We start from the raw sequence: 24,001 nt of genomic DNA on the forward strand, positions 1-24,001 counted from the left end.
TTATTATAAACGTAATTTGGCTATTGGCCCCGTCGCCTCGCACGCCGCCTGGCGTATGCGTGCCTCGGTACGTCACGCGTCTTGGCCCGTATGTGCGTGCGTGCGTGCGTATCCGTGCGTGTGTGCGTGCCCGCGTGCGTGGGTGTGTCTGCGCGGGCACGGCGCGCATAATGCAGGAATGCATGTTAACAAGTTGTTCTCGGGCGCCGTCGAGTACTTTTTTTATGGCGCATATGACGTGATGCCGCGGCTAGCGGCTGCCCCTGCTGCTGCACACTTTTTGGGAGCGCAGCAGCAAGCGTCTCCAAAAGGGGAGAAAATGTCGTCGTTAGCTGTTAAAGAACCCGTTGTATCGAATGCCGTGGAGAAATGTTTTTAAAGCATTGAACATTTCACCCATTTGGTCCCTCTTACAAAATATGTCAAATTTTCGAAGAAAAAATATAAGAGCAAAGAGGTGGGGGGGGGCACGTTTCTTTCCGGTAGACACAGTATTGGCGACTGTCTAAAAATACACTGTTTTTGAAATTTTACAGTTTTTCTTTTCCCTTTGCGTTGACCGACCCTTGCACCCTTCTTTGCGTGCGCCGTGAGATTTTTATTTGGCCGATCGGCCGCGGGGGCCGCGGGGGGGCTTGGGTCCTTCACCGAGGCGCGCCCTAAGGGCGTGCCCTACAGCATTAGTCAACACTATCGCGCCCCCGCCGTGCCGTGCCGTGGCTTGTCATTGTATTGCGGTGGGTAATCAGTTTGCTCCCCCGGCCGAGCCGACCCCGCGAGTCCCACCCGGGAGGGCACACTTCCTAATCGTTTGGCGCGCGCGGATTCAAAAGAAAATGAACCAAATGAACGGGAAGAGCGCGCGCGCGCGTGTATGTGTGGTGTTTGTTTTTGTCGGTCCATGTGTGTGCGCTTCGCTGCGCGTGAGAACATTTTATGGGGCGGCGGACGGGTTTGCGCCAGGGGGGCTGGGCCGCCGCGCCGCCGCTGATTTCTGCACTTCCTGTCCGACTGATACCGGCGGAAATGGGGCGGCGCGGCGGCCGCGACCTGCAAAACAAGCCACCTCGCGGGTTCATTCTCTGGTTTCGCACATTGTCTTCGAGAGTTAACCGCTTAGTGCGGCATGACCACAATGCGCACTCTTATTTTAGACATCCCCTATGATCCACTTTCAAGGATTTGTGGGGTTTCATTTTCTTATAGGCGCTGTCATTTGTCTGAGAAATATTACACGGTGTCGCCTTGACCCGCGTTTGTAAACCATTGGACATCCATTTGAAATTCTCTCCGCTGGGTTATTCGACGCCATCCCACGAATCACAAGTAAAGACAAAACTGTAGACTGATGCGCGGAAATTAATTTTGTTTCAGGGCTACACTCCGCTGCACATCGCCATGCAGTTCGGCCACGAAGACATCCACAACCTCCTGGTGCAAGTCTACAGTGAGTATGGCGGCGTCCATGCGGCGTCCATGCTGCGGTGCGGATGGCCCCTGCGGGGAGGGACGGCGCCTCCTCATAGTACACGGCTGCCAGTTGGGCTGCCTACGTGCCGGCGCTCGCTGAGCGCGGTGCGTGCTTTGTGTAACGACCCAACTGACTTTACATTTCAACTGAAACTTGTCTCTTGCACCTTGCAGGCGCGGATCCCAACGTGCGCGACTGGAGCGGGCGCAAGCCCCGGCAGTATCAGATGAACCAGGGCACGTCGGTGTCGGCGGACACGTTCCGCAGTGAGTATCGTGGGCTGGGCTCGGACCGCGCATGGGGGAAGTCAGGTGCACGGGGCTCAAACTCGGGTGTGGGAACGGTGCCTAGGGCGGGGCCGGGGGCGGCGATAGGGGCTCCAGTGCGGCGAGCAGCAAGCCTCTCATTCTTACCCTCTCCCGCACAGCGCATCCGCGCCGCCATGGCCGAGGGGCGCGTCGAGGTGTTCGCGCGAGGGGTGGTGGAGCCGCTGGGGGGCCCGCTCAGTGGGGCGGCAGGGGCCCCGGGGGCGCTCACCCCGCCGCCGAGCCCTTCGCCGAGCGTCGGCTCCTCTTTCACGCGGAAGCGCTCGGTGCGCGTCATCGCCCGCCAGGTCGCCGAGCAGGTGACGCAGATGACGCGCTCTGGGGCGGGGAAACATGGCCGGGCACCGGGGCGGGGAGGACGGCGAGGGCGGCCCAGGACAGGGTCCTCGTCGTCGGCCGCGGGCCTCTAGACACGGCCCTGGCGGGGCTCGCGGGCCGAGTGTCGCAGCACGCCCCGTCCAGACGGAGGCTGGTGGAGTCGGCTTAGAAAAATCGCTCAGACTATGGAATGGGGGAAACGGGAATTGCATCGATCGGAGTGTGGCTGTACTATTCATTACCTAAGTTGTGGGTCGTTTCATCAAACCCAGCCCCCGGTGATTTTTTTCCTGGCTTCTGCTCTCTTACTCTGTGCTTTTCTTTCTTACTCTTCTCGGTATATTTATATGAAAAATTGCTATTTTACTGACTTTTATCTTCTGGTGTTGGCAAGTTATTTGCATGGAAGAGATTGGCATAATGGTCATCTACTGTACATTTTCTCAAATTTCCAATTTTATTAAATTCAAATCTTAGTAGCATGCTTTTCAATTATGATCTAAACCCATATTGTCATAGCTTACTATATCATGCCATTAATTACTTTTCACTGTATCATTACATCTTCAGTTCTTATCATTTTTATGAGCTGTATAATTCAACACGAAAGTCAAATTGAAAAGTGATGAAATCATTCTTTACCTGTATTTGCAATTGGTAAATGTATACATTCATGTTAGAATGAAACTTATTTGAACTTCCGTAGAAATACTAAAGCCTTGTCTTATTCCTGTAGGAATCCAGGAGATGTGTTTGAGGCAAGTAACAAGTGTAAATAGGTAGTCATTTTATATACTTTCGTTTCACTCAGAAAAATTGTTATTTGCCTATGTTAACCTTGTTTGAGTTTGTTAACAAATATACATACAAATAAACACGTGGTATGAAATGCTTGTCGTTTTTTGTTTGTTTTTATAGCAATTTTTTTAGTCTGAAACCTTATGTTCTTTTGGCGTTTAATGATTTTTCAAATAAATTTGTAACTTTGTTTATTTAATATTAACATTTAAATTGCTTGAATTTGCATCTTCATCATTCACATAATGCATAATTTATCAGAATTTTCTGCTGACTCAACTCTGTTATGACATTTTTTCAGTCATTTATTATCACTTTTCTGCTATGTTATGGCTAAGATGTATTTTGCACAATTTACCTCATGGCATGTGTTGGATTTGCTGCATGTTGCATGTTACACATACTTTTTAATATGTAAGTCAAAGAAATATTGCATTTGTTGAAGTTATAGGTGTGTTATTACTTTTTTAGAAAACTTGTGCTCATGGCATTATTTTCTATTTTCAGAAATAAAGGCAAAGAAGAAACATGCAGGTAAGCATTGTGTTTTACATATAGCAAGTACCTATATAAGAAACCAGTGGACTAAACTAGTGGACTATGTAAAATTCTTTTACAGAAAAGGATTCAGGATTTTTGAGGATTGGTTCTTTGAATGTGAGAGTGAAGAGGACAACTGAAGCATTCAGCAACTTTCTTGGTGTTGGACAGCAAAACACAGAGAAAATTCATAAAAACTGGGGATCTGCAGATAATGTACAGCAAGTTCGTATCTGTAAATTTGTCCCATAAATATCAATAATTTTACTAGCTAATATTTTGTGTCATCACTGGTGGGTACTTCTGTTTCAGGTACAGGGTGACAGAAGAATGATGCCCCCACCTCAATTTGCTCCAATCAAAAAGAGGAAGTCTAAACGAGCCCAAGATTTTGCAACATCTCACAGTACACCTAGTACCCCTTCTCAACCTAGAGCGAGTATTATGGAAAATGAAAGAGACTCGGACTCAGATACAGCTGCTGGGTTTGATTCCAACTGGCAGAATGTTCTTTAATTTGGTAGCACCCATCCATCCTACAAATAATTTATATATGTAACTTATATAAGATAAATAACAAAGATCAATTTGTAGTCTGTTAAAAGCTTAAATTTTTTGTTATGTGGAAATATTTTAGTACTGATATCTGATCAATTAAGCTATATGTGGGTATGAATTTCTTTCTCTTCTTCTGAACTTGTCAATGTATTATTTTGTTGGTTTGAGGCATGAGGCCAAGTATAAGGACTTTTCTTAGCTCAATGTGATATACCATAAGTTTTCTGATTCCTTTTTTTTTTTTACTCGTTCTTTACCACCACCTGCACCTACTCAGTGGTAGAAGAACGAGTATTGATCTCAGTGCGATGTCACGCGTAACGCTATTCATGCTCGGAGTACAGAATATGTACACTTATGATACTTGTACCATTCGAAACTGGGAATGTTGTAGGCGTGACCAACAATGGACCTTTTTTCAAGTTTGACACTACTTTTTTGAGAACTCTTAACAAAATTCGCCGGTTTTCGTTCTAAGTCGATAGACCCGTGCCGCACAACGAATCTTCATCTTGGAACACGAAGCGCATACAGACATGACAATACTACATTCGAAACTTCGTTTGCTAGTATTACTGGAAGCAATGAAGATTGTTTTGGTCTAATAGCAAAATTTTGAGAACTCTTAACAGATTTCACAAGTTTTCAGTCTAAGTCCCGTCTGCCGATGTTGCTTCTGCTATTATGCCGCCAACTGTAGATTCATATTCATTTTGGTTTTCACGGAACGCGCATCTTTTTGAAAGCGCCGACTTTTGCAACAATGCTCTTGTCTTGTGACCTGAAGGGAATACCGAGAATAGCGCCTGTTTTAGCCTTCTTTTTAATTTCGTTATCATCCAGTTTCATATGGTACATGTTTAATAATAATATACATTCTCAGAGAAACGTGACACATGTTGACAGAACACTCGTTGATTCTACAACCATATAGATGTAAAGCAACTGAGCACTGAAAGGGTCTCTGTAAAGAACGAGTACCAGTATTCACACAAAATTAATTTTGTGTTTTCTTTCCTCCTTGTTTTTTTTTTTTCATGGAGAGACAAGATTATTGTTGTTAATATTGTACCTGACATTTCTTTTATGATGGTGAGTATTCTGCTCATTGTTTCCCATTTTTAAAATATCTAGAAATGTTTGGTTTTGTGTTTATTTACTGAGCTCACTCAGGTTGCTTCTATTTGTCAACCCATAAATCTTGCCATTTATTATTGAATGGCTGCATTGTTGCGAACAGTATTATATGAAGGTCTGGTTTATTAAAAAAAGAGCAAAAAAATCTGATCTTATTTGCTATCTATACTTTTAGACAACGTTGCAGCCACCGGCGCCATCTCAGAGTAGCAAGGTCCAAGGTGTGGTCGGTGCTAGGGCCACCTAAAACATGGGGAGGCTGATCCTCAAAATTCGTTTCTTATGGAAGACAACTGGTCCTTCATTCTCCTTGTATGCAAGTTCATTCGTCTTCATTGATTCGTACATGATTTTGAAGCGCTATGAATGAAGAGACTATGATCATGGTCATTCCCTTTCGGCGGTACTCTCCAACCCAAAGCATTTTCAGGCATCAGACCGTACTTGATATTTTTATTTTTTGCACCCTGAGCAAGGTGACCCTGAGTAACATTGACGTATTAAGAAAAAAACACCAGTTTTCAGTTAAAATCCTACATCCAGATAACCAGTTTTCAGTTAAATTTCGAAAAGAATGGAGTTTGTTTAAATGGCTGGGTAAAATTATGGTTCTGTCGTTCTGTGGTCATCTGATTTCCGGGAACTGGCTGTGGCGGGAGAGGCAATCTCGAACCCAAAGGCGCTCTCTTGTGCTCTTTAAAACTTTGCGGCTGTCGTGTTGCTCTCTATAACAAACTGAACATTCCAAAAATCAAACTTTGTAATGCTAAATGTCTTTTAACCTTCAAAGGGAGAGTGCATGCCTAAATTACAAAATTCTGTGACTCGGGTGAGTGCACAGCACCAGGTTGGTTGGTATTGGTGCTGTGCCGGTAAGCGGATGTGCGTTTGTGGGCGGCAGCACACGTAGCGGTAACATAGAAGTGAAGGCGAGTCGGCGAGTCCCCCGGCGGTTTCTTCGTAAGTGATTATCGTCATCGTGCATTATATCTCCTCAGCCTGAGTCAAGATGAGTCTTACGGCGCGAGATTTTTAACTTATTCTTCCATCCTGAGTTTGTGGTACTGCTAGTTGCTCGTAGTACCTACTGGATGAATTTGATTTGCCACCATTAAGTGAGGATTTTAACCCCACACCCCACATGATTCATTTCTTCGTTCAAAGTAATTTCCTTTGGTTAGTTTGTTCAATTTAAATCTTTATAGCCTTAATAGCCTGCTTGTTCCTTTGTGTTGCTTTTCGTCAGTTCACTCAAAGATCGTCTGGGCTCTCTGGCTATCCGTGCGCGTGGGGTTCGAAACTGTCAACTTTAGTTAATTCCAATTACATCTTCTTTGTTTTTAATCTAATTGAAGAAAATCAAGCCTTCCTGTAGCGCTAAAGAAAAATGAAAACTTAAAATCATCTTATTATGTGAATTCATTAAAAATATGCTCACATATACTACTTTTTAACATATTTTCATAATTATGTTTTTTGTAGCAGATGATACATAACACAAAAATTAACTAATTCTAGCTGAATGTGTCAGCAGCTATTTCTGAAAAACGGGAGGATTGAGAGCTAGCATGAACTTATTATAGTTGAAGAGAACTTGTGTTTTTGTCTGTTTTAAAGTTGTGCATGTTTATGTCTAAATCAAGGATTATTTCTTTTTTGATTCTATTTTTTTTTTTGTGATAGGTTAACTTATACTCACTAAAATGTACATTTTTTATTAGTGTGCTAACTTTCCTCTGTTCCACTTCTAGATCGAGGAGTTGAATTCTCCAAACCAACAATGTTCTTTTTCCCTGAGCTCCTTAAAAAGCACAGCAGATACTTTCCTGTGTGGATTGCTGCAACTCAGCAGTCAACTGCTTTGAGGAAATTCCTCCCTCCGCGGAAAGTCAGAGAGATACGTGTACATGCGATTGTGTGAGTCCTTATTTTGTTACTACCTCAGTTTCTTATTACTCTTTTCAGCAGATACTCATCCTATTTTGTTATTGTAGGGAAGAAATTTTAAAAGCTTTTATACAATCTTACCCTTCAGTTCCAAGATCAAGATTGACGCATTTTAGCCTGTACCTCTCATCTAAACTGATGTTTGGGTCATGTGTGGTTCTACAGAAACAGGCCGCAATTTTGTTTTGTTAGTTGAGTTACAATTCTTTACAATACTATTTATGTAGTTTTACAAAATCTTATCTACATTTTTATTAACACCATGCCAACAGGTGACATAGCTGATGTTTTCAAAAATATAAAACTAACAAGATGGAGTAAAGAAAAAAATGCATTGGTTGTTCAGACATCCAAGTGAGTAAATAAGTTCTTTTACGAATACTGTCTTAGATTTCCAGTAATTTGGTTTTTGTTTCCAGAAAAACTAAGCCAATTTTAAGAAAAGATCCATTCAGCCTTTGCTATGAATCAGCTGAGGATGAGGAGGCTGTTGATTGGACTGTTGTACCACTTTCAGGTGTGTCAAGTTGCCATTTTATTCGACCAATTATTTCTTATAATAGTGTCACGACACATATAAGTATCAACTTCCCTTACAGAAGTATCATTCCTTGCTGATTGCGTTGATGATGAAGAAAACGATGCTTTGAATTTTTGTAACTCTGTTCCTGAAGCTTCCATTACCTTAGTGGAAGATTACAACTTTAGTACACCACTAGAAGATCTGGTAATTTGTTCTACAAAGTTATTTTTATTTTTAGATACAACCTTAAACCATATCTTTCCCTTTCTCCCAAATTCTGTAGAGGTTTGGAGATGAGGATGTTGAGCGTCATCCTGTTTATGGATTACCCACTTCAGACATTTATGGCACATCTAGGTAAATTTTGAATCTAATAATTACTTTAGCAAAATAAATTTTTTCAGTGTTATATCATGAAAATAATTTATTTTAGCGCCATAATTATTGAGGTAAATGAAGATCAGATCCCTCTAACTGAAAGAAATGTGATGCCAGATGAAATCTTAGCAGGAAATGATGTCACAAGAAGATCAGATGCCTCCTTAAACAAATCTTCTGAGCATATGAATCCTTATGTTTTGTATCATGATAATCTCGTCGAAGATAGTACTGGACAACATTTTGAAACGGATCCCTCTGATATATATCTGCAAACTACGATTTGTCCAGCAGACACAGACTCAAGACCCAAAGATTTATCCCAACATCATGATGGAAGTCTTCCCTGTACTACAGAACAATCCATTGAAGCATCAGTTGTGCGTCTAAATGACTCCAATCGCATTGTCAGATCTCCACCTCTGTTGCACAATCTTCCTAGCTTTGCAAATGAGCAAACTGGTGAAGCAATTGCAGATGTCTGTCAGCCTCAAGACCAGATCTGCATTGATGTTATCGCCGATCCACATATTAATGAGGTTGATCATCGTTCACAACATGAGACTGATACTGATCTAATTACTGGTCAAGTGGGTGAATCCAATACCATACCTCAAGGTGAGGTTCATACTGACTTCGTAGATCATCACGTGGGTGATTTCACTACGCCACCTCGAGACGGTCGTGCTGACCTCATAACTGAACAAATTCATGATATTTCTGAAGAGGTAAGTAATTTTAAAGAACTATAGTATATATTTCTATTCACTCTTTGTTTGGAGTGGATGAAACAATTTTTTTTTCCTTGATTTATTCTGAAAATGTGTGTGTATTAATTTTTCTACTTTTTAAGTTACCAGACCTTGAGGATACACCACGTACGATAAGGAGAAAAAGGCGTCATTTTGACAACATTATTGAAATTACAAATAGAGAATTTCAAAAGCGTCTTGAGAGTGGGGCAGTAGACACAGTGCTGAACAATGTATGTCATCATAGATCTCTCTTTTGTATTATTGATGTTACAATCCCTTTTCCCCATCTACCTTTCAACTGCTGACACTGTAACTGCTTCTTTCTCTTAGACAATCAATGATGGGCATGTAATTTATGAAAAATCTTGCTTGACACAGCCAGGCAGGAAGTATGCAAAAACTCTTTGGGGTTTGGTTGAGCGAAATTTCAGAACTCATCCTATGCCAACAATAGATTTACGCAACCCATTTCCCAGGCTTCAAATGGTAAATCTAGGATGCTTTCTCTCTGATCTAAAAATAATCCTGTGTATTTTTTAAAAAGTAAGAAATTTTGACGGGAGATAATTAATGTATGTGTTTTCAGCAATCTACTGTTCATGAAAGTCACAGACTAGAAACTGAGGATATGCCGGAGAATAACCCTTCTCTTCCTGATCTTATGACACTTGAGTCTTCAAGGAAACGGAGTTCTGAAGAGGATAAAGAAATCCAGAAAAGTACAAGAGCCAAGCGTATGAAACCATCTGAAGCAGTACAAGTTGAGCAATCGGTAGCAGAGAAAGAAAGAGACACAGTTATAGAAGATTTTGAAACCTCAGGAAATACTCATCAGAATGTGCAGAGTGACATACCTACGACCAATATACTTGATTCGCTTCATGAAACAACTGTGCCACAAGAGAGTAGAATCTCAGATGCGGATTTATTTGTCCAGGACCATCCCCAGTCTGAACTGCCTTGGTGTAATATCTATGATTCGCTTCCTCATGAGCATCATGAAACAACTGTGCCACCAGTTGCTAGAAACTCGGATGCAGATTTACCAGTCAGGGATCTGAATGAACTGCCTGTTGAACTGCCAGTCTTTGATGGTTTTCAGTCTAGCGAACAGCCTAGAACTAATTTGCCTGTAAGTGATGAAATTGTGAATGTAAATCTTTTAGATAGAGAACTGCCTCAGTCGGAACTGGCTGCAGAACCCCCTATTAGATCATCTCCTCATCAGAGCAGGCAGCCTGAAACCACTTGGCTGCCAACTGGAGTTCCAGCAGCTGATCTTTTCATAGAACAGCCAGAACATGATTTTATAGAAGAAGAATTAAGAGAAATTTTTGAACCAAGTAATGAACCAGGAAATGTGACTGCTAATTCAGTACCACCTGCTAATTCAATATCACCCAGTCCTTCGTAAGTAATCAATAAACAAGAACAATGTGTGTAGATTTGCCTGCATTTTTGTCTGGCTTTTGACTAACAGTATTGTAACTTCATTTTTTTCTTTCATTAGCACTTTCGAGAAAGATGTCTGTGCTCAAATAGAAATTTTGGCAGAGAATGCCAATGTTAGCACCATTTCAATGGATGTATTGTGTCCCCGTGAAGCCACAAGGCGGAGAAGAGTTGGGAAAATATTTGAGTCACTTTTGGGTAAGAAAGTAGATGAGACTTATTCTCTTTAATGGCTACACCTAGGATTTTCAAATAGCCCTCGTCAATCCTAGGTTTATCCAATCTACTAGCTCCAACCATAACATTTCTATTTTCTTAACAAATTCTTTGGTTTCAGCTCTGAATCTGCAAGGAAAGATAGAATTAAGTCAACAGTTAGATGGTGTTACAATACCGCCCATACAAATTAAGAAGCTGAACGAATAATGCTGTCAAAGCAGCATACCTGCTATACTGAGTCTATGAATGAAATTGTTGTCTTCTTCAATGTTGATTTCTTGTGGTTTGGAGGTTTCATTAGATGGAATGTAACTTTTTAGACACCTATTTGTTTGTTATTGATGCTTAAGATCTTGTTATTTTTCTTCATTTTAAAATTGTAAAGCGGGTTGTTTAACTTTTTGTCTCACGAGGTGAGGCGCCTCATGGTGATCGTCGAGTTGTTCTTAGCTAGCAAAGCTTGGCAAGCTGCTAAACACTATCCTTAAGAACTGCGAGGCAAGCGCCTCAGCTATGGTAAGGTGCCTCACCTTAAGAAACCAAATGTACCACATTGTTCATGTGTGTGTTGTAAGGGGCTTGTTGCTTTTAAATTATTCAATTGATTGTCAGAATGAAATATTCTAGTGTCCTTGTTGTGCAGTGAATGAAATGTAGAAGTCTTTTACCTTTTAAATTTATTTATCTTTTAAGCTAGTTTTTGAAATTTGAAATAGTAAGATTATTTTGAGTATCAAAATGGACCTGTTCTTACTCAAAGGACTTTCCTTGATTGCTAGTTCAAAATTATAGTCTTATATATAACTATCTTTAATCTGAATGCCCTTAGTTATTGCCTGTCGAATTGAAAAATTGAAAAGTATGAATTGTACTCAACAGAGATGTGTTTTAGCAAAGCAATGCCGTCAACTTAATTCTGATGAGTTTATGTTGTTAATATTACAAGGCTGGTGTAGTGTTTTTAAATTTTGCTGTCCTTTCCTAATTATATGTATTTTAATACTTTTATGCTTTGTCTTGGATGTTTAAAATATCTAAAAGTCCAGATCCTTGTTTTAAATTTATGGAGTGCGGAGTAATAGTTTGATGCCTCCATTGATTCATTGTATCTATCTGTGATTTTAGTAACTAACTGTTGGTAAGTGCATTTTATGTTACTTGGTCATGCACTTTTTGCATGTGACCTTTGTTGTTCTTAAGAAATTATTGCATTTATTTACTCTTGTCATGAGCTTAGCAAATGTGTTCAACCCCTAGATTTTTATGCATTTGATATTCAGCTCTTGATCATATCTGAGTTCTATATGTTTGGCATGTTTTACCAATGATTATTGTTTAAATGTTGTTTCTTCCTTCTAACTAACATTACTCCATGTGCCTTATGCCTCTTTCCTAAAAAATTGCATTGACAAAAATATGAAAATAAATAAATTCTGGCACGTGATTGAGTGAGGTCCACTTCTTTGTTATGCTGAGATGTAGGTAGTCCAACTAAAATCTTGCTTAACACCCAAATTCAATTCTTACAACTACACATAATTCTAGGAGAGAGAGAAAGAGAATCGGGTTTTTTTGGCCAGTGGCGTCCCCAACGGAAGGCCAGAATGGGCGGGTGTTTTCAAAATGCCTGGCGCGAGTTGCTACTCTTTTCTTAACTCTTGGAGAAAAGCAAAGAAACCTCCTTAGTTGTAAGAATTTTCTGTGCCTTGTTATGGTATGCCTCTGTCTAATACAGTAATGTGTGAGTGAACGAAATGGGAAAGTTAAGAGAACTGTCATATGATTTATGCTCTATTTCTTTTTCTCAATAGAATAACAAGAAACTGCTTGATTATTTTCTATTTGATACAGGAAGTAAAATACAAAATTTGACTGATTATCATTGAATTTTACATTGCCGATAGAACTACATAGATTTCAAAGACAATAGAACCACAAAATCTAAAATTTTATAACCTCGGCAACATCCAAGTATAGTTTTTCTAGGATTCATAGCCAATATTTTGTTTTTGTTGAAAGAATCAGATAATCATAAACCATGAAAAACCTGTAGATAGTTTTAGAGTGAAGAATGCCCAAGAATTACCTAAAATATGTGCAGAATGGGGACTAAGAAGAAAACAATAAATAAAGAATGAAAAAATAACAAAATTGAATAACAAGGATGTTGACTATCACATGACATGCTTAACTTTTGAGCTTAATTATATACAGCAAAAGTATAAGACTCAAGGTTAAAACATAAAATTTTCTTTCAACACAAATAGATGTCAAATATAAGTCAATGTCTCACTCAATGATCTCAATTTAATTTTATTTGTATGAGAGAGATGAACAGAGATAGCTGAGTAAAGAACAACCTTTTAATCCCTTGATAATTTAGCCTATGTGCAGAGGTTGCAGTTCAATATCAAAATTTCTAGATAAGGCTTCTTTCTGAAGTTGTTCTATTTCAGCAGTCTGAAGATTTTCATGTTCAAAGACTGTGAGATGAGTTAGTTTTGGACAGCGATACATAAACGTACGTACAGTTTCAATTGAAAGACGGCAACCATAACAAAAATTTGCACTCTTTAGCTCATTGAAGCTTAGCTGTAGTATAACTTTGCTCAATGCTTTGTCTGATTCAGGAGACATTGAAGCATTCCAGACATTCAGCCCAGTCAATTCTGTTGCATATTCTAAAAATAACCTAAGGATATATTCAATGTCCCAGGATTTGCCTGAAACATAAAGGCACTTCAAGTTTTGGAACATAGGCTCAGGCTGAGATATTGAACGCACTAAGCTACTCTGCAGTGGCTCAGTGCCTAAACCTTTAATGTGTATATTCTTAACATTGGGACAATTTTGACCAATTATTACTACCTCCTTGGATGTAATTGTGTTCATAGAGCACAAAAACAAACTTGAAAGATGAATTCCTTTCACTGCAAACATATTTGCAACCTCAACATTAAATGTAAAATGCTGCAGCTCAAGTATTGATGGTTTTATATCACTATTTGCGAGAGACCTAGCAACATCTTCACTCATAGCATCAGGACCAGAAAACCTCTCCTGATGTGGCAAAGAAAGGCTGAGATGCTTCAAATGTGGGCAAAGTCGGGATGTTGCCTCAATGTGACTTGCATCAGGATGGTTGTCACTTACATAAGTTAAGGCAAGTTCCCCAACATTTTCCATTCCTGTTGCAATGACAGACCCTAAATCACCATACCTCACCATCTCCAAATTTGGTAAACCCCGGAGAAGAGAACGAAAGCCATCATGTGTCATCATCCTGCCACCACAGTTCGATCGAATTGTCTTGTTAGTAGTAATAATTTTTAATCTTTTACATTTGACTAGATGATTTAAGCCCACATCAGATACAAAAAATTTAAGTTTCATGGCATTAAAGTTCTCACTTTCCGTTGAATTCCTAACATTTTCAACTTTAGATACTATGTTTATATCCTCCAGCAGTGGGCAGTTGTTGCTTACTACTTCAATAATCTCATCAGTGGCAACATGATAAAGACTCAAAACAACCAGGCGTGTCAAAGAGGGAATTTTTTGAATCCAGAAATCATCAAGATCCTGCTTTATCTCCCAAGATCGATGGGCAATCGAGAACTTTCTCATTAGAGGATGCATATAAACAGCTAGCTTAATTCTAACATCCAAACGTCCATCATGAAATCTCTGTTCTTCACAAAGTTCATCTACAACCATCCCAGGAACACTGGAAAGTAAGTAATTTTGAAGCTTAGCTGCCTCACTTACACTTTCAGGATTGTCATATGTTCCATAATTGAACTGGATTCTATCACATGCTTCTCGTACTGAATTACCAATGTGAGACAGAGCGAGAGTATAGAGTGTCTTGGGTTGAATGTATGGAGCCATGATGAAAATTTCTGTAACAGCAAAATAAAAATAAGAGCACTTTAAAATGCCTCTTCAATTAAATAGAGTTGTCTAGTTAGTAGCAATGAGACACAATTTTAACAAAATCATCGCATCCATTCTCTTTGTGGTAAAATGAGACTTGATGATGTTGATCACTGTATGTAATACATCAGTGTGTTAAAACACACCCATAACCTACGAAGCTATTAACATTTTACCTGCCAAATGATGCTACATCCCTCTGGCACAGTATTAAAACAATCAGCCAAGCTATTCACTGCAAAGAAACTCAAGTTTCTAACAAAATAACTTGTTAGAAACCGTTCAAGTATCTTTCTGACATGAAGTAAATTGCGTTTGTTGTTGTGCCTCCCATCGTTTGTTTTCTTTCCCCCTCTCCTCCTCCTCTATTTCCCCCCCCCCCAATCTTTTTCGTTCTCTTTTGCACAAACCCTTCCCCGGTAAATTTGAAACTTATCAGTCCTCGAGATTTTTGTTTAGGATGGCATTAAAAATATAAACAATACTAAAAAATGAAATCATTGTGAGCTTTTATTTTCAAAAACATCAACACTTAATCACAAAATAATAAAACAACAAAAATGAATACATTTATCATTTTAAAATTGAGGCAATTCAAGATATTCTGAGTTTAAAAAAAAAGTTAGATACAGGTAACTTCACTTCCATTAAGCTCCTTATAAGCCTTGATCACCGATTCTATTTTAACAAAAGCATCTACGAATTCTTCTTCCAGAACACCAAATCGTGTGTACTGATGCATATAGGCCTTGTGTGTGAACATTTTCCAGGCCTTTTCCACAACAGTGTTGAGAGGTGTATACAACTGACTGTTGTTTGTGAGAAGAAATGCAAATTTATCTTGGTCATTGAATCTTCGATTTTGATGGCAATGGAGAAATGCTCCCTCTTCTGGCACCCAACATGGGTGTAATGGTTTCTCTCGGAAGTCTTTACCAGGTGTGCATTGGGTAGAAGCAAATCCTACCCCCCTTGTTATGAGAAGATTAGCTATACTACATGAAAACTGGTGCAGAGAATGCACTGACTGAGCAGTTGACGGTGGTCGAAGCTCCCAGTCAATAGTTACCGAGCCAGGATTCAGGGAGTTTATTCGGAGCATTTGCCTCATATGCTTTGATAGAATATTCCATTGATACCCTCCTTCAAATTTCTTCACCTCCCTTGGTGTGTGAGGGGAGGATTTAACACTAAAGTATTTAAACGATGGATGAGGTGCGATGTGAGATATAATGTCAGTGGTGCTCATACTGCTGGAGAAAGAGGTGGTTTGAAGAGGTTGGAGACTACCAGCCATCTTGAGGCCAATTATAGAGTTAAGATCGCCTATACCAACTGACTTACAATGTAGTAAATTTACTAACATACTATGCAAATGATCATTTTGCAATAATAAAGTTCCATCAGAGACGTTCCATATTTTAGCTAATGTCAGTAATGTATTATATGATTGAGTCACTACTTCTCCTTCTTCAAAAGGTAACACAAGAGCATTGAAAAATACTTTCTTTGAAAATTCATCGTGCATATTTTCCATGATAAAGCTACCTACACCAGAACCAGTCCCACCGGCAGAACTCATAATACTCAGTATGCCTGCTAATCGATCAGCCTTCTCGTTCTGAATTCGAAGGGCTTCAGTGACACTTTCCAATAGCTCTGGACCTTTTTTCTGGTAACCCATAGCCCAATTATTACCGGCACCTCCACTTTGAAGGGCACATGTTTTTGGATTATATCCCCAATGACAGTTGGATGATTGTTTTTTTAGTAAGTCCTGCACAACCTTATTCTCTGTATCAACTAGAACTGATCGTGCAACAAGTTTGTCCATATTAAAGTCTTGCTCAAACCACTGAGTAACTGTTTTTTCAACATAAATTTCATTGTCATAAGAAGAAACCCCAGGCTTGGGATTAAAAATATCTTTTGCTAAAGTAGAAAACAACTCATGGCCGACCTGGTTGCCACACTGTCCAAATTGTATAGTCGTCAAAGCCATACTTTTCTTCAGTCTTCTGTAATGAATGTCAAGCCATCTGGAAATATTTTCAATCAAAACATTAAAACGATGCACACGAACTTCTACAAAGAACGCTAGTAAGCAGAAGAGACGTCAAAAAACACAACAAACAACGAAGACGTAACCACAACCACAAGGAAAGCACAAATGCACAAAATGAATACGCCTAACCTGAGGATTGGTGACAGTTAGTAAATTTTCTGACTCTTCGAAGGAAAATTAGTTCAATTTCATCCGCATGACCTGTCCAAAACAGCAAAATAGATTAAAATTGATTTATCGGTCAAGTAAGAAGATGCCGGGGAAAACAAACAAAAACATTGTTGTAAGGGGGAGGCAACTATCAACGCCGTAAAGCTACTTTGGCTTGTAACTTCACCGACCAATACTTGTTGAAACGTACTACAAAATAGAACATTTCAGTACAATATGTGAAACAGAAGTAAAATTTTACTTGATAATTTTTAATTAGATGAGGAGCACAGACAATTTTTGGATGGAGAATTTGTCGCTGGCGTGTTGCAGTACTGTACTATGTCATGACCCATGATGCCTCAGTGAATGTTTTTGGTATGGCTGGTGTCGTGTGCTCGTGATATTTTCCCACATACTTTGAATGAATTCTTCTGTTAAATGTGCAATTCCCTTGAAGCGCTTTTTGTACAACTAATTGAAAAAGCTGAAGACAAATCAAGTTGCCTATCTTGTGCCTAAGTAAGTATTCCATGTGAAATTTAAAAATCTTTATCGACGTCCTGACCTGTCATTTGGTTTGTTTATCGAGATGTTGGACTTGCTTTGTATGCCACAATTATAACTTATTCTGTGGAACTACTGAAGTTACTCTGCTTCAAACGCAGCCGAAATTGTACATACGTTTGTCCTGAAAGTAATTTCGTTGGAATGATGTGCTCTTTCTTTTATCTGTCGAAAGTTAGTCGGCTCGGTGATTATCTGGAGTTTCAATAGGTTAGGAAACACCTGCAACTATTTTTAAACCATACTTTATTTCGCAATCAAATTTAGGAACCTCTTGTCTTATTACGATTCAAATGTGTCAGCTTTAAGTTTCTGGTTTTTATCCTGTTACAAATTTGCTAAGAGTTAGGCCATCGGCTATATGGATTAAGTTAAATAATTAGATAATTTAATTCTTATATCATAGTTAAGGATCTGATCTTTAGAATGAAAGTTGAGTACTAATCAACTAAATCAACCCTACTGATCATGAAATTTCTTGTGACAGTATTCTTGTCAGGTTAATGATTTTTCATGTGTCATTTTCTGTTTTTTGTCAAACCTGAAGGCAGATGTTGTTTGATGTTCAACTTGTGCTTGTCAGGTCCGTTGAATCCTCCTGAACGTAGTGTAAACCATCCGGAGAGTTTGGTCGTACTTTTAAGAAATCACTCTTTTATTCATTCCCACCCACATCCGTTTCCTGCTCAACAAGGGCCAGAACTCCCCTTCAAAATTGCCAGCCGATCTCCTAGGGTCCCAACTCTCGTATTTCACTGTCACCCTGGAATGTACTGAACTGGTCTGTTTGGCGATGAGACTTGACCGCAAGGGCCAGTACCTTTATTTGGGTACTTTGGGCTGGTGGTGGAGGAGGATACGGCCCCGTGAGCGAGCTCTGGCGCCCTGGCACCCTGGCCGCTGTGGGTTTCGAAGTGTTTGGGCCCCGGGGCCGCCCGCCGCGGGTCGTATGGGGGGCGCGTGCGCCTGTTTCTCAGTGTCTTTTGTATTTTGGCTGGCTCTGCTCGAGCCGCTGGCACTGCGCCCCCGCGCACCGCTGTCGTGCCCTGCAGGGCCTGTGCGCGCCCCGCCCCGCCCCGCCGGAGACTGAATGGGCGCGTGCGGGGAGTAAGTGCGCGACCGCGGGCCCCGTCCCGTCCGAGTCGAGGACCCGCGGCCGCCAGCGGCCCCGCCCCGCCCCGCCACACGAGGCCATCGCCGGCTCGTTAATAGGGCGTCATTAGGAGGCGATGAGCACAATACGACGACGACGTCGTTGCCGCCGGTCAGGACAGCAAGCAGCAGCAGCAGGATGCCGGCGGCCAGGACTGTCGGGCCGGTGCGCGTGCCAAAGCGGACAGGCGGCGGCGCCGCGGGTCCGGCGGGGGCCCCGTGCGGCCCCGTGCCAGTCCTGAATGGCGCGCCGTGTGCGTCGGGTGCCGGGTGCGCTGTGCGTATACGTAGCCGCGGCGAGCGTGGGTCCGAGGCGCTCTTCCCTCCCACGGCACGCCGACATTGAGCAGGGCCTCGCCGGCCTCGCTTCGGACCGGTCCGTCGTGCGCCCGCCCTGGCCCGCCTGCTGACGCTGACGGACATCGGCGCGGAGACGTGACGCAACGTTGTCATCGGGACGACACAGTGCCGCACATCGTGCTGGCGTCCGTCACGTTCCTTCTCGGAGGAGCGGGCGTGGAACAATGACGCGGCGGCAGTAACGCGCCGTCGCCCGGCCGGAACGTGACGCCCCGCGCGCCGCGCCGCGCAGCTGCCGAGCCGGCAGAGCCCGCTAGAGCCGCGTCCTCCACTCGTCGCGAAGAACATCGTCGGCGTCTCCCCCGCCCAGCTGCGAGTGGCCTGCTGTTGTTGGCGCCCCCTAGAGGTGTGATAACCTCCCGGTCGCAAGTCGCGCGAGTGTGATTTCCGTTGCCAGCGGCCCGCGCACCGCGGGGTACTCGTCGCCTCGTGTGGTGTTTGTACCGCTTGCGCAGCTTGCGGCAGTTTCGATCGCCCCGTCCGGCCGCAGCGCCTCGCCACACCCCGCCGCGCCACTCCGCTCCAGTTCCCCGCCGCACCCGCCCGCGCCCTAGAGTGGTATTGGAGGAGATCGTTAATTGATCGTGCTTGTAATCAATGGTGGACCACCGCCCTCGTGAGCGGTGGCCGGGCCGGCCAGCGGCGGCGTGACGTTGTGGAGGCCAGCTGACGCGCACACTGCAAAGCAAAGTCCAGCGGGCCCACCTAGACTTGTTTGCTGTGCCTGCTGCAGAGGTTTCCGGCTCCTGCTGCATCAAGTCTTAAATTTTTGCCCGTGTTTATTGACCTGAGACTATCCGCTGTAACGTGGCTAGGGATGGAGGGCTTGGCAGCGCAACGGTGCCTTGGCCTGCTAATGTTGGAGGCACCAACGCCCACGTCGTGCGTTTGCAGCCAAGGAAGGCCCACCCACCCCCGACGTTGGCCCCCAACATGAGCTAAAGGCAGCTCCAACCGCCCCAACGGCAGTGTCCTCGCAGTACCTTGTCGAATGTTCACATCTCCTCCCGGGTCTTTCTTTGGGCGCAGTGCCTGCAGCCTCTGTGTGGGTGCGGGGCTCCAGGCGACAAGTGAATCCAATTCGTTCCTGAACTCTCTGGGCGGCAGCAGGAAAACAGGAACCTAGTGAAGATAAGATTGCTCGATCTGCTTCCTTCTGCGCGCTTATTGGCTCACAGCGACGTCTTCGCCGACCAATCACAAGTTCAAGGAGAAAACAGCAGTCAAGTTTTTTCTTCTTTAGACGCCGGTTTTCTTGCAGCGGAATACCCTGTATTCACTGAACCAACGCTGTGCTCCCTGTTGGGTGGGCGGGGCCGCAACGAGAGGCGCGACAAAGCGCCCGCGCCGCGCCGGGGCAAACGACCGTGTTGTAGGGGAGCCGACGCGGCCCCGTGGGTGCCCCTGTCTGTGGGTGCCCTCGTAGGTTCCCCTGTCTTTGGGTGCCCCCGTGGGTGCTCTCGTGGGTTCCCCTGTTTGTGGTAGCCCCAGTGGGTGCCCCTGGCTGTGGGTGCCCCTGGCTGTGGGTGCCCCCGTGGGTTCCTCTGTCTGTGGGTGCCCCCGTAGGTGCCCCTGTCTGTGGGTGCCCCCGTGGGTTCCTCTGTCTGTGGGTGCCCCCGTAGGTGCCCCTGTCTGTGGGTGCCCCTGTCTGTGGGTGCCCCCGTAGGTGCCCCTGTCTGTGGGTGCCCCCGTGGTTGCCCCTTTGGGTGCCCCGCCCGGTTGACGGGCACATGACCCCGGCGGTGGCGACGACGACGACATGGGGGAGCAGCAGCCCGGCCCGGCTGCAGCTTGACGTCACCGCGCATGTTGCGTTTACTGCCATTGTGCCGTGCGGGACCGGCGTCTGTCTGCGCCGGGCGGGGCGGGGCGGGGCGGCCGCGTGTGGGCGACGACGCAGCATTCGCGGAGAGGATTTCCGAACGGAGGGGAGAGGGATGTGGGGGGCTCGCGGGCGTGTGCGTGTGTGGGTGGCTGTCGCGCGACGCGAGGGCTTTCGCCGCGCTTTTCTCACTTCTCGGTTTCACGACCTTTGTGATGTGTCTCCTTCTTCTCCCCCAATCGGCCCCACCAAACGCCCCCCACCCCCGTCAGGCGCGGTGTGTCTGGGTGCGTGTGTGCGTGCGCGCCCGCCGCGCCCAACGGCCTCCCGCCTCTCTCTCTCTACTACTCGTTCGTGCCCGGCCGCGGGATTTGGTCTTTTGCCGAGTGATAATCAAGTGCTTTTGCTTTGGCCGCAGGCGGGGCGATGGATCGCAGAGAGCGACGCCGCAGCTTCGGGACCACGCCCTAGGGCAAGGCCGCGAGGGCAAGGCCTAGGGTAAGTATGGAGCCGTACAGCTCATCCATGTGGCCATAAGGCTTCCCCTCTTGTGCCCCCTCTCTCCTTTCTCTCAGGGTCGAGCAGTCCCCCCTCCCCCTTTCCTCCTCCCCGACAAGTAGGGGGCACCGCCGCGGCGCATCTGTGCTCTGCATCTTTTTTAGCGGCCTGCCGCCGCTGCCGTCGTCACTTTGGTCCGGTTCAGTACAGTGCTCGTGTCGCCGAGCCCCTCGAGTCCGGACCTTGGTGGGCCGCGGACCCCGCGAGGCGTTCCCTCTCAGCCTTCAGCGCCGGCCGCGCGCGCGCCTGTCCGACGTACGTTTCCCTATGCAGTTGGGCCACCCGGAAATATGCATATCTCGCCCGGCGCAGGGCTCCGTGCACCGTGGTGCTCTTATTATTGCGCTGGATTTCGTCATTATTTCCCTTTCTTCTCTGGGGCCGGCTCGGCCAGGCCGCCAGGCCCGCCGGGCATAGTAGTGTGGAGCCAGCTGGCTGGGGGGGCCCGGGCCCCGACGCCTTGCCCTGCCCCGCGGGGAAAGCTGACCTCCTATGGGCCGGCGGGACGGGGCGGGGCGCACTGAGCTATGCCAAGTCCACCCGCGGGCGGAACGAACCGAGGGACGAGGACATGTGGCGCTCGGCCCGGCGGCAGGCGGGCGGGGCGCGGTACCTCCACATGGAGCCTGGACCTGGAGGCCGCCTGGAGCCGCGAGCCTGGACTTCATCTCGTGGATCGCATTCTAACTCCCGCTCTCCCCCTTCTCCTCCTCCTCTCTCCTCGCGCCGCGCCGCCATGTGGCTCGGCTCGCGAGGCCTGTTTATGTTGGACCCCGACCCAACCACCAAGCCCTGTGTGTATATGTGACTCAGTGAGTCCGGGGCAGATTGACTCACTTCGCTGGCGTGTTGCAGATGGACGGCGTGCGCGCGCTGGACGTGCTGCCGCTGCTCCAGGAGCGCCTGGCGGTGCTGCCCGGCGGCCGCGACCTGCGCGGCGGCCCCGTGATCTGCTTCCCGGCCTCCGCCAAGCGGGAGCGCGCCAAGCCCGAGGACTACCGCCGCCTGATCCAGTACCTGCTGCAGATACCCGGGTGAGTACGGCTGTGGTAGTGTTAACCGAGCGTAAGTTTGTCGGTGTATTATCTCTGAATACGGCACACCGACGACTGCGTTTGCGAAGCAAATTTAATTTTACTATTTTGAAAGTACGTAAAAAGTGCATGACACTATTTTTGTTATACTCTGACTGGGATTTTTAATTTTATTTTGATCCTGTTCTCCGTGCGCAACAAGGCGCGCCGAGCCCCTCTCCACACTGCTTTCAGAGCAGACGGGAACACACATGCGGCCGTCCGTCCCCTCCGCCGCCACAGGCTGAGCACGTGCTCTCGCACCCACCAGGAAGTAGCGCTGCAGTGTGGATGATACTCGGGAGAGGGAGGGACGGGGGATGGGGAGGGGGGCGTTGTGGCGGCCGCGGTTCATTTTAGAAGCACCTGATGTGCCGAGGCGCCCGCGGGCCGCGCCACCTGTGCCGTATGACGTGCCCGTCGTCGTGGCCCATGGCGGCGGCAGCGGCGGGGCGCGACCGTGGCGGCGGCGGCGCCCATGAGAGCCGAGCCCCGTCCCTCTCCCATACCCCATGGGAGTGTGGTGAGCCGGTTATGCAATATGCCTCATCTCATCAGCCCATGCCCGCGCCGCGGGTCGCTCTGCTGCCCGCGCTGCTCGCCGTCCTGTTCCTCGTGCACGTACCCGACCTGCTGGCCTGGCCGCGGGGCGGGCCTCGCGGTCTCGAGCGGAGCAGCGGAGGGGGCCGCGCGGCCGTCGTGCGTCGACCCGACCAATTTTTACAACGGGATGGGGCAGGGTTTTGCCCCCCTCCTCCACCTCCTCTCCCCTCCGCTCCGCACGGTGGTGGTGCGATCGCTACAATTTATATCGAGGCCGCGCGGGAGACGAGACGAGACCACCGCGACCCCAAAACGGTTTTCAATAATAAAGCCGTGTGTCCGGCAGGAACGGCGGCGGGGCAGAGTGTGGGTCGCCTAAAGAACAAGCTGCAAGAGCTGCCTACTTCCAGGCGCCTCTCGGCAGAGGGCCCCTCGCCCTCCCTGCCGGAGGCTCCAGGGCGCTCCTAATTACCATCCTGAGAATGCTTATGACGGTACAGTGGAGGTCGAGGGGGGGGGGGGGGACTTCCCTCGCGAGGTTGCGCTCCCTAACCCAGGCTGCTCTGCTGCTCCTCGTCCAACGCCAAAGGGTCCCCGGGCGCGGACGTCACGACTCAGGAGGCGACGTCCTCGCGCGTCCTCGGCCGTCCGCGCTGCTGAAAGTCGACGCCCGCCTCGCCTCGCCGTGCTTGGGTCGAAAACACTTTTGCAGCGCCCACTAGGGAAGAGAAGAATGGTCGTTGGTTACGGGGCTTGCGGACGCAAACCGAGGAGAGAGAGGATGAGGAGGGGGATGCAGATGTGGGGCTGGCCTCGTCGCCCGTTTGCAGTGTGGTGGAAACTAGCAGCTCTTTGGTTGTTTTACATCTTTTTATTCCTGGTGTAACGACATATTCCCCAAGCTTTATAGACACTCGGAATGTCATGCCACTAGGACTGTAATGTCTTGTTGCACCAGCATCCAAACTGTTTCTTTCCTGTGCGGGTTCGAAATAATGTGAGAAAAATTTATAGCATAGTCATGCTTATCTAGGCCAACTTGGGCTCTGTACGTCACACCGTGGCGCACTTATGGGCACATGTTAACCGATTTCGATGACATCCACAAAACAAGCAGTTGAATGTTCACCAATAGATGTAAGGAGGTGTCGCCTAGAAAGTTTGTTCGATCCCCTCAGATTCTTTCCGCAAAAGGCGGGGGACGTCGGCGCCTGCGAGACTCGGGGTAGGCCACGCCGCAGTACACGCGTGCACTGCAGGCGTGATGTTGCCTACCCAACAGGCGCTCTGAGCGCTCGCAGTGGCTGTGGTTCTCTCGCGGCGAGACTCGGGGTAGGCCACGCCGCACTACAC

The 24,001-nt window shown here is 46.0% G+C and overlaps 5 protein-coding genes across 19 annotated transcripts in view; 3 read left to right on the forward strand and 2 right to left on the reverse strand.

Annotated features, from left to right (window-relative positions):
• LOC113202392 (ankyrin repeat domain-containing protein SOWAHB) overlaps positions 1–5,047 on the forward strand; it is a gene marked incomplete in the record, with an annotated part of 141,076 nt that extends 136,029 nt beyond the window's left edge. The window contains 5 exon segments of the mRNA XM_052266230.1: positions 1,375–1,447; positions 1,645–1,737; positions 3,421–3,447; positions 3,533–3,678; positions 3,766–5,047. Coding sequence (XP_052122190.1) covers positions 1,375–1,447; positions 1,645–1,737; positions 3,421–3,447; positions 3,533–3,678; positions 3,766–3,969 — 543 coding nt within the window.
• Positions 5,048–5,202: 155 nt separating this feature from the next.
• LOC113202391 (uncharacterized) lies at positions 5,203–11,866 on the forward strand. 2 transcript variants are annotated; one of them, XM_026416586.2, is made up of 13 exons: positions 5,203–6,108; positions 6,900–7,065; positions 7,143–7,282; positions 7,368–7,449; positions 7,515–7,612; positions 7,695–7,822; positions 7,902–7,975; positions 8,052–8,724; positions 8,850–8,981; positions 9,082–9,237; positions 9,338–10,161; positions 10,262–10,401; positions 10,541–11,866. In XM_026416586.2, the coding sequence occupies exons 2-13, from the start codon at positions 6,929–6,931 to the stop codon at positions 10,627–10,629; spliced, it is 2,673 nt and encodes an 890-aa protein (XP_026272371.2). In that variant the 5' UTR covers positions 5,203–6,108; positions 6,900–6,928; the 3' UTR covers positions 10,630–11,866. The 2 variants fall into 2 exon arrangements, with proteins under 2 accessions (XP_026272371.2, XP_026272368.2); XM_026416583.2 differs by having other exon boundaries at positions 5,203–7,065.
• A 334-nt stretch (positions 11,867–12,200) lies between these two features.
• LOC113202393 (uncharacterized) lies at positions 12,201–14,708 on the reverse strand. Its single transcript, XM_026416588.2, has 2 exons — positions 14,535–14,708; positions 12,201–14,324 (listed from the first exon to the last, which is right to left on the reverse strand). Exon 2 carries the CDS (start codon positions 14,311–14,313, stop codon positions 12,802–12,804), a length of 1,512 nt encoding a protein of 503 aa, XP_026272373.1. The 5' UTR covers positions 14,314–14,324; positions 14,535–14,708; the 3' UTR covers positions 12,201–12,801.
• Positions 14,709–14,850: 142 nt separating this feature from the next.
• On the reverse strand, positions 14,851–18,199 carry LOC113202423 (tubulin delta chain-like). Of its 3 annotated transcripts, none has more exons than XM_052266231.1 (3): positions 17,961–18,199; positions 16,553–16,624; positions 14,851–16,397 (listed from the first exon to the last, which is right to left on the reverse strand). In XM_052266231.1, the coding sequence occupies exon 3, from the start codon at positions 16,358–16,360 to the stop codon at positions 14,981–14,983; it is 1,380 nt and encodes a 459-aa protein (XP_052122191.1). In that variant the 5' UTR covers positions 16,361–16,397; positions 16,553–16,624; positions 17,961–18,199; the 3' UTR covers positions 14,851–14,980. The 3 variants fall into 3 exon arrangements, with proteins under 3 accessions (XP_052122191.1, XP_026272420.1, XP_026272419.1); XM_026416635.2 differs by lacking the exon at positions 17,961–18,199 and adding an exon at positions 16,836–16,914; XM_026416634.2 differs by lacking the exon at positions 17,961–18,199 and having other exon boundaries at positions 16,553–16,747.
• LOC113202422 (kalirin) overlaps positions 16,941–24,001 on the forward strand; it is a 73,467-nt gene continuing 66,406 nt past the window's right edge. For 11 of the 12 annotated variants that reach the window (XM_052266217.1, XM_052266228.1, XM_052266220.1 and 8 more), the window contains exons 1-3: positions 16,941–17,095; positions 20,893–20,972; positions 21,888–22,066. In XM_052266217.1, the coding sequence (XP_052122177.1) occupies positions 21,888–22,066 (179 nt within the window). In that variant the 5' untranslated portion in view covers positions 16,941–17,095; positions 20,893–20,972. Of the gene's footprint in view, positions 17,096–18,841; positions 18,999–20,892; positions 20,973–21,887; positions 22,067–24,001 lie in introns of those variants that run through there. The other variant, XM_052266219.1, reaches the window with a different exon arrangement.

The sequence above is a fragment of the Frankliniella occidentalis genome, unplaced genomic scaffold (genome assembly GCF_000697945.3).
Source record: "Frankliniella occidentalis isolate FOCC.00 unplaced genomic scaffold, Focc_3.1 Scaffold36, whole genome shotgun sequence".
Classification (NCBI taxonomy): Eukaryota; Metazoa; Arthropoda; class Insecta; order Thysanoptera; family Thripidae; genus Frankliniella; species Frankliniella occidentalis.

What these genes read in the sequence shown, in the direction of transcription:
- LOC113202391 (XM_026416583.2), top strand. Translation starts at nt 6,929, where the DNA reads ATGTTCTTTTTCCCTGAGCTCCTTAAAAAGCACAGCAGATACTTTCCT. An exon ending in ATACGTGTACATGCGATTGT is followed by an intron (nt 7,066 to 7,142) that starts GTGAGTCCTTAT and finishes TTGTTATTGTAG; the next exon opens with GGAAGAAATTTTAAAAGCTT. An exon ending in TTGGTTGTTCAGACATCCAA is followed by an intron (nt 7,450 to 7,514) that starts GTGAGTAAATAA and finishes TTTTGTTTCCAG; the next exon opens with AAAAACTAAGCCAATTTTAA.
- LOC113202393 (XM_026416588.2), bottom strand. Translation starts at nt 14,313, where the DNA reads ATGGCTCCATACATTCAACCCAAGACACTCTATACTCTCGCTCTGTCT.
- LOC113202423 (XM_052266231.1), bottom strand. Translation starts at nt 16,360, where the DNA reads ATGGCTTTGACGACTATACAATTTGGACAGTGTGGCAACCAGGTCGGC.